This window comes from Sardina pilchardus, chromosome 2, assembly GCF_963854185.1.
Source record: "Sardina pilchardus chromosome 2, fSarPil1.1, whole genome shotgun sequence".
Taxonomy (NCBI): domain Eukaryota; kingdom Metazoa; phylum Chordata; class Actinopteri; order Clupeiformes; family Clupeidae; genus Sardina; species Sardina pilchardus.
This window is the reverse complement of record NC_084995.1, coordinates 10,205,813-10,214,671: the sequence shown is the minus strand read 5'-3', so window position 1 is coordinate 10,214,671 and position 8,859 is coordinate 10,205,813. Positions and strand designations below refer to the sequence as shown.

The window sequence follows — 8,859 nt, the reverse complement described above, 5'->3', positions numbered from 1 at the left end:
GAGGCGTTCTCATACCGCCGCTCCTCTCTGTCCAGTGAGGTGGAGTCCACCTCTACGTACGAGAGGATCTTCCCCCTTGGATCTGATTACCAAGAGCCATCTCACCTGATAAGGAAGTTACCAGAGTTTGGCCAGTCTACAGAGGATGCTGGTAAGGGATAGATTTGGGAAATTAGAGAATAATGTAGTTGCACTGTGCTATGCAAATGTGTATGTATTATTTATTATTAAGTGCATGCATTCCTTCATGAAGAGAAGTGCTACCAGGCTCTAACTTGACAATGGATCCTCAGAGTGTATTCTAAATGAGTTACAAAGACATCTTCATCAGAGATATATTCATAGAACCTTGAAAATCTTGTGTGTATGTGCATAATGTGTATTTATATGATACATATCTATGGTTATCTACAAAAAAAGACACCTCAACATCAAGCTCGCCCCAAAGTGCCACTGATGACGCACCACACTATGCTGAAGCTAACATAGTGAGCGAGGGGAGTATTGCTGCTGGAAGCACCAGCTACTCCATAGCGGCGGTGTGCCTGCCCATTCCCCCGGGGAGAGAGGGGGCCCTGGAGGAGTTCCCCCGGAACCAGCTCACCTTCAAGGAGAAGCTGGGGGAGGGCCAGTTTGGGGAGGTAAGAGGCAGTCTTGCTTGTCAGTGAACTATTTCAGCTTTCTAGGACCTGTGTTTTGTTGTTAACTATCAGGACTCTCAAGCTGTGAATCTGGATTTGCAAATGAGAAAAAAAAAGAATAAGAAGGGAATGACCGTTTTTAACACATTTTGTGTGTGTGTGGGTGTTGTGGAGACATTATTTATGGTGCTTTTTCCACAAAAGAGAGAATGCATTTGTAGATTACAATATGGGGAATGACCATTTTAAGTGTAAGCTCAGGAGTTGAGTGGCCCACATACATTTAATTTCATTTGAATGCACTTACAAAAGATGTCCATGTGGGGGTGCTAGAGAGACTCTTTTGAAAGTTGAAAGGTTGGTAAAACATTGTTTTAGTCCCGCATACAGAAGATGTCCAAGTTGTTGATTCAGCTGTTGTTGGGTTCACAAAGTTCGCAAAACACCATGGTCAGTTCTGGAAAACAGTGACTGTCTTTAATGCTTCATGTTGACTTATCTACCACCTTTGACCCAAAGTTTGTTCTTGGTGAGTGAGAAAGGATCTCAGCTCACTGAGATGTTGTTACTGTGCACACTGTATAGCTGTAAGACAAGGGAAATGTAAGAGATTGATATTAACAAAATGGGCATTATTGCCAAAATTACACTGCCGTTTCATTGCTCTGTAACATGGCGAAGCAAACAGATATAATGTCTATTTGAAATAAAATAAACATGAATTCAAATCCAAATCTCTCCTAGGTTCATCTTTGTGAAGCAGAGGGCATGCAGGAATTCCTGAAAGAAGACTTTGGAGGCAACGGAGACAAACTGATCTTAGTGGCAGTCAAGACCCTTAGAGAGGATGCAGACAAGAATGCCAGGTTATTATGGTGGTGAAATGAATGTTGAGTAGAAATGTTCCATTTAAATATTCAGATGAGCCCAACCTCTATTTCTCCCGCTCAGGAATGACTTCTTAAAGGAGATCAGGATCATGTCCCGGCTGAAGGACCCCAACATCATCCGCCTTTTGGCCGTGTGTGTGGAGAGCGACCCCCTCTGCATGATCACAGAATACATGGAGAACGGAGACCTCAATCAGTTCCTCTCTCGCCATGAGCTCAAGGATGAGTCCTCTGCCCCAAGTGAGGCACCCACTATCAGGTACATCATCACCTTTGCCTGCCCAGTTGTCTTTAGGCTATAGTAACATGCAGTATTGAGATCTGCTGTCCGGCCATGCAATACATAAACCTAAATATTCCCATTGCAGCTACCGTACTCTGTGTGGTATGGCCACGCAGATTGCTTCTGGCATGAGGTATCTGTCTTCACTCAACTTTGTGCACCGGGACTTGGCCACACGTAATTGCCTCGTGGGGGAGAACAACAACATCAAAATCGCCGACTTTGGCATGAGCAGAAACCTCTACCGAGGGGACTACTATCGTGTGCAGGGGCGCGCAGTGCTCCCTATTCGCTGGATGTCCTGGGAGAGCATTCTACTGGTGAGCTCTTAAACCATTTCAACATCACACTTGAAGGTGCAACAGAAGCAGTAGCAGAGTTCACGCTTTGCCTGCTTACTGAACCTAAGACCTTGGTGTTGTCAGCCTGACTTCAGTGAAAGTATGGTTGTCCCATAGTCTAATCAACGATCCTGGAGTCCTTTGTGAAAGGCTCTGGGAATGTGGTGAATGCTGTCACCTGAGATTGTATTACTACTCTCCCAGGGTAAATTCACCATGGCAAGTGATGTGTGGGCCTTTGGGGTGACACTGTGGGAGACTCTGACCCTCTGTAAAGAGCAGCCCTATTCCAACCTGTCAGATGAGCAGGTCATCGAGAACACCGGAGAGTTCTTCAGGGACCAAAATAAGCAAGTAAGGCATTGACACACATTAAACAAACTTCTTTTCCTTCAAACTATTTGAAACTATTCTATTGACTGTCTGCTTTGCGTAATGCAGTCTAAATGGTTCTATTGTGCTGACAAAACAGTTGCAGTGTGACAAGAATTCTTCCTTGTTGATAACTCTTGTAGCTAAACTGTATCTTACAGTAGCTTACATCTGATAGGCTTGTTCTAGCTTACTTCTCCATCAACTCCTAGCCAAAATTCCAATATCTGTACAGGCCAAAAGTAATTAGCTGGCCTGACACACCAGATAATTTAGGCTGTTAAATCCAGCTTCTGACTTACAAATCATATTTGATTAACACTGTGACTCACCAACATACAGTATCTTGAAATTACACATTTTTGTTTGGTTGGTTGTATTCAGATTTTTAGAGATGCTACTTCAGAGATGCTACTTCATGTAACCGAATAAAATATTATGATATCAGCTGTATGTTGTGTGAGGATGTTTATAATTATGCAGACCTAAATGTATTTAACAGAACAAAACACAGATAAGTAGGATAGAATATAATGAATGGACGTGTACCTCTCCTGTACCTTTCCAGGTGTATTTGGCCAAGCCGGCCCGCTGTCCTGACCCAGTTTACCAGCTTATGCTCAGTAGCTGGCGGAGGAATGCCAAAGAGAGGCCCAATTTCACAGAGATCCACAGCACTCTGCTGGCATGCCAGGAGTAGAGGCCGAGCACTGGCGGATTCAACATTCTTGCATGTCTAATTTGAGAGCGCAATCAGATTGTCAGCTATACATCAGAAAGGTCTTCTGCCATGCTAAGTAGGGAGAGGAAAATGCATGCACAAGTTATGTCACAAGTCTGGCTCTTAACTTTAAGTCTGTAGTAGATGTACATTGTTGTTTATATGAAGATGCCCTATGTGCAGAACATTATTTTGATGATAGTAAAAACATATTATATTTAAACAGATAAAACATGTAAATATGCAAATGTATCAATTTAAATGAAAACATATTAGATTTTGTGGTTCAAGCAGTGTTTGTCCTTTGCATTCATTTCTTCTGCTGTGTCACACACATCTCGAGCGAGAGAGAGAGAGAGAGAGAGTATGATTTTTAATGAATGAGGGAGCTCACTGAAGCACTTGAAGCTGAGCAAGCATTCCCCAGTTACACTAAACAGTAGCCTTTTTCTATCTTTCAATTGTATCAAATGACTTTTGTGATGATGGCTTATGTGCCTTACCCAGTGGGACTAAGAGTGCAATTAACTTTTAGCAGAATGGAATCCCTACTCATCTGTTGATTGGAGATCCAAGTTCAGTCACATCATACAGAGCACTAATAGGGGAGAGTGGGGTAATGTGAGACACTGGGTAATGTGAGACACACCCTGTATCTAGGCAACAGAACACATTTGTGCCCATGTGACCATTTTGTTTTCAAGCCCTTCCCATTTCCCCTTGGCCATGAAGGAGAGAAGCTCGTTTTGCTGAGGTAAGCATGTTTTTTCCCAAAAAATGTTTTTTGTGCATGTAAAAGTAAATTTTCTTGCTGTCAACTTAATCAGCTGCTGTGCCAAAACGAATTGATTCAGGTAGAAAAACGTATATCATACCTGTTGATGAACTAACAACATATACAAACACGTGATGATGCTAGCTGAAGGTTAGCCTGAATTGCTTAGAGAGGTCATTTTTTCTAAAATGGTGGAGGTGGGGTAAAATGAGACAAATGGTGTGGGGTAAAGTGATACAGTGTCTCACTTTACCCCATCATGAGGCACAAGTTAAGTTTAGTTTTAAACATATTTTAAAGTAATTAATCATGATTATTTTTATTATTTATATATTATAATATATTATAATATTTATATAATGTATTAATTATTAATAATACATCATTATTATTATAATTTATTACATATGAATTCATATGTAATGTTACATTTTTATTTTAAATGTGATGAACATTCAGTGTTGGGGAGGTTACTTTAGAAATGTAATGTGTTACAGTTACAAGTTACCCTGTTTAAAACGTAATAGTAGTGTAACTATTTGAATTACTTTTTCTGAGTAACGTAACTAATTACTTTTGATTACTTTTTGATTACTTTTCCGATTTTTTAATGATATATATAGTCCCCACATCCATGCGAAGATTTCGGCCTTGGTCTACAGGCTGCTGAGCAGTTCTGTACAAGCGCACAATGGGGCAGCCGTGGTGTACTGGTTAGTGCATCGGGCTTGTAACCAGAGGGTTGCCGGTTCGATCCCCGACCAGTCCACCACGGCTGAAGTGCCCTTGAGCAAGGCACCTAACCCCTCACTGCTCCCCGAGCGCCGCTGGTTGGGCAGGCAGCTCACTGCTCTGGGTTGTGTGATTCACCTCACTGTGTGTTCACTGTGTGCTGTGTGTTCACTAATTCGGTTAAATTGGGTTAAATGCAGAGAACTGAATTTCCCTCACGGGATCAAAAAAGTATATATTCTATTCTATTCTTCTATTCACAAGGCAGCAAGGGCATTCAATGTCATGAATTAGCATCACATTTTTTGTGAGGATAATATGATGATAATCATAACACGTTTACAGGCAGGCTTGAAGGCCTACGCCGATGGCGCTGTAGACGTGATCAGAAGGTCCCGTATCAAACTATGGCTGTGGAGGGAAACAGTTCTTTTTACATACAATATTCTTTGCAAGGTTTTGCTGACAATATTGAGATGTAATTCAAATTGTAATTTTGAAAAATTTCAAAAGTACCTGTAATTGAATTACAATTTTTTCTACAGTAACTGTAATATATTACTGTTACATTTATTTTGTAATTAAATTACGTAACTCAATTACATGTAATGCGTTACTCCCCAACACTGTGAACATTGTAGAAAAGCCATCATGCCAAGGCAATACACCAGGAAGACAACCTGGGGCAAAACACCCCTCGAGGAGATGGAGAGTGCAGCTGCTGAGGTGAAGGAAGGAAAGAAGTCTATCAGAACAGCTGCAAGGGACAGAAATGTTGACTCCACTTAAGTGCCGTCAACTTGCATTTGAATATGCAGAGAGAAACAATATCCCTGTCCCTACCAATTGGTCAAAGACACAATGTGCAGGTAGCTAGGGTGCAAGAGATCACATGATTATATAGGTTAATTAAGGCCTAACTACTAAAGCTATCTTAATCTTATAATAATAATGAATTGTCTACTCTAGGTGAAGATTGGTTTCGCAGCTTCCTAGCACGTCGCCATCTCTCTGTCCGAACTCCAGAGGCAACATCCCTGGGAAGGGCTACAGCCTTCAATAAAACTACAGTCAGGGAGTTCTTTGACAATCTGGCTGTAGTGATGGACAGATGACAGAATTAATTATTTAGTTGCAAATGCTTTACGGAGGCTTTACCTGTGAGATCTTTGATTCTGATATGGTTCTTACCAGTGATGCGCGGGTACGTGTCTGAACGACCCGCCCCGCCCCGCCGTCTACAACTAACCCGACCGCAACTCGGACCGCAAAAAATAATTATTGAAATACAGGACCCGACCCGCTTCCCGACCCGCTTATTGTAAAAAGTAGTCTAACTTAGTCGTAGCGTCATTGAGCTACGCCTATCTCATATGCATGTAAAACAATAATATATATTGCCTAATTATATAGCCTATAATTGCTCAGAATTTGGGAAACATGCATTTAGTCTACCTTTTTTTTGTTCCGTGTCAGCATTCATCCAAAAATGTGGCTATTTGACTCAACATTGAACATAATTAGCCTAGGATTTTCCTATACAAATTCTGTTTCAGCCGTTCCTCACATGAATGCCTTGAAGCTCTCCCAAGCATGAAATGCAGGCATAGAATATTATTAAGAAACTCTTTATTAACGTCTTCATCAATGGACCAAAAGTCCATTGCTCCGCGATTATAAATTTCAGCGAGATGAAACCTTTATTGCACGACGTGGGGAAGAGCAGACGTGGGGCTTTCCAACGAGCCACTAGGCCTATAAGTTGCGCAAGGACGCACATTGTATGCTCATACCAATTGTAGGCTATATGCCTTGATGACATTAAATTAAGAAGTATTTCCTGATTTGGGAAACTTTTAGTTTATTTTTCTTTCCATACCATTCGATCTTGCTGCAAATTATCAGACTTGAGAAGCACGCATTGCATCGGCAACTTCGCTGCTCAGTAGACGATTCTGCCACTTTCTGCTGGCCAGTTCGAGAAAAAAGCTGCAGATCATAGACAGAGAAAGCATGCTCTGAGAACAGAACACAACTGCATGTCAAGTGTAGCCGAGGGTCTGTCTACGCAGAAACAACAAGTGCATTTCTAGCCTACATGTTCGTGACAAAATGTGGGGGATAGAATCGCGTTTCAGTGGGAATGCTGCAACCTATGTCTTTCTCTTCTAAAGACAATTATGTTAAATGTTATTAAATGACAAATGACATATTTTTTTTACCGACCCGACCAAACATGACCCGCATATCATTAAAAATATTTTTTCTTGACCCATAACCGCGGGTGACCGCGGGTGACCGCGGTCGCCCGCTCGATTTGGATCAGCCCGCGCATCACTGGTTCTTACTATGCCTCTCATCTTTAACAGGCATGCATTCCCTCCACACATGATTTATAATGTGGATGAGTCAGGTGTCTTTACAGCACAAAAGCCACAGCAGGTAAGCTACACATGGACACTAGAGGGCATATTAAAGGAACACTTCACCGTTTTTTCATATTAAACTGTGTTATTTCCCTAATTAAGACGAGTTGATACATACCTGTCACATGGAGGTGTTTGGTCACTTCTAACTTCATCTCTGTTTGGATCCTAATGAATGCATTGGGCTAGCTAAGTGCTATCAAAGTTGTGCCGCGCACCAGAGCCAGTGAGTGCACGCATTGAAGCGTGAGAGGTATGTATCAACTTGTCTTAATTAAGTTAATAACGTAGTTTAATGTAAAAAAACGGTGAAGTGTTCCTTTAAAGTGCTAGTACATATTAAAAACTCTAATACATATTAGGTTAAGAGTATGGCTCTAGTAGGCTACACATTAAAATGCCATGCACAGTAAAGTGTTGGTACATGTACAATGCTATGAATCTGTGAATTTGATTAAATTAAAAAAAGATGTGGCATATGTTTCCAAAGCAGATGTGAAGAAGATGCCTGAACCTAAGAGGCGTGGAGGAACCACCCGTAGAGAGCAATTGTTCATCTTCGCCTGCAATCTGCAGGGCTGGAATGTAGAGTAGTAGAGAATGACTGATGCTCTAATTTAGGATCTAGTCCTGTTGAGTCCCAGGCTGTTCTGGCTCTAAGGGTCCTGTGTTCTGACCCACAGACTGTGTTCTGTTGGCTGAAATTGTTTTTTATTTTATTATTATTATTATTATTATTATTATTATTATTATTATTATTATTATATGTGTGTGAGTGTGGGCTGTGTTCAATAATATTTGTATATTAAGACTTTTATACAGCCTACAGGATATTTTGTAGTGTATAAGTTGAATTACAGCAAGGTGATTTCTATCTCTCAATTGAATGTTAATTAAACATTTTGAATTACATTATGTTGTATTTGATTTTGTTTAGAATCACTTTCAAGTGCTTAGGAAACAAAATGCTTAATTGACCAATCCCCATGATTCTATTACTAGTCAGGATTCTAACTGTTACAACATCTGTTGTTGTTTCAGAGTGGAAAAACTAAGTGAATCAGTTTACCCCAAGCTGGTTCACTTTACACCATTGACTTCTCTGGTCTGTCTCATTTTACCCCGAAGCTGGGGTAAAGTGAGACACAAGACCACTTTTTAAAAAAACATTATATTGTCACTGCCTTTCATCCAAAATACATTCTGATCATTACCATTGAAAGGAAACACCCTGAATTAATGGGAAATGTGTCAATTTCACCGATATATCATTTTAGCTCGCTTGGAGGGGAGCAAATGTAAAAAATGTCTCACTTTACCCCACTCTCCCCTAATAATATATTAAAATATAATAATAATAATAATAATAATAATAAAAGCTTTTCAAAGTAAGAAACTATTGTGTGTAACACAGAGAGATTGTTTAAGCTCTCCATGCACAAGATGCTACACTAGGCGGATAAAAGTATGCCATTACACCAGTGGTTCTCAAAGTGTGGGACAGGTCCCACTAAGTCCAGTGGGGCACGAATGAACAGGAAGACCCCCCCCCCCCCCCCCCCATATGTATTTTTTACAAGATCATAGATTCAAAACAAAATCGCCACACACAAACATAGTTCATAAACAGATACATGTATCAACGACATCTGAATTAAAATAGCATCTGATCCAGCGG

General features: G+C 40.6%; 1 protein-coding gene across 1 annotated transcript in view; it reads left to right on the top strand.

Moving 5' to 3' along the window:
* The window catches only part of ddr2b (discoidin domain receptor tyrosine kinase 2b), a 10,298-nt gene extending 6,820 nt beyond the window's left edge, over positions 1–3,478 (top strand). Inside the window, exons 11-17 of the mRNA XM_062553806.1 lie at positions 1–151; positions 421–641; positions 1,386–1,507; positions 1,593–1,790; positions 1,900–2,134; positions 2,360–2,509; positions 3,096–3,478. The exon at positions 1–151 is cut by the window's left edge and continues 54 nt beyond it. Of these exons, the coding sequence (XP_062409790.1) occupies positions 1–151; positions 421–641; positions 1,386–1,507; positions 1,593–1,790; positions 1,900–2,134; positions 2,360–2,509; positions 3,096–3,227 (1,209 nt within the window). The 3' untranslated portion in view covers positions 3,228–3,478. The remainder of the gene's footprint in view (positions 152–420; positions 642–1,385; positions 1,508–1,592; positions 1,791–1,899; positions 2,135–2,359; positions 2,510–3,095) is intronic.
* The last annotated feature ends 5,381 nt before the right edge of the window (positions 3,479–8,859 follow it).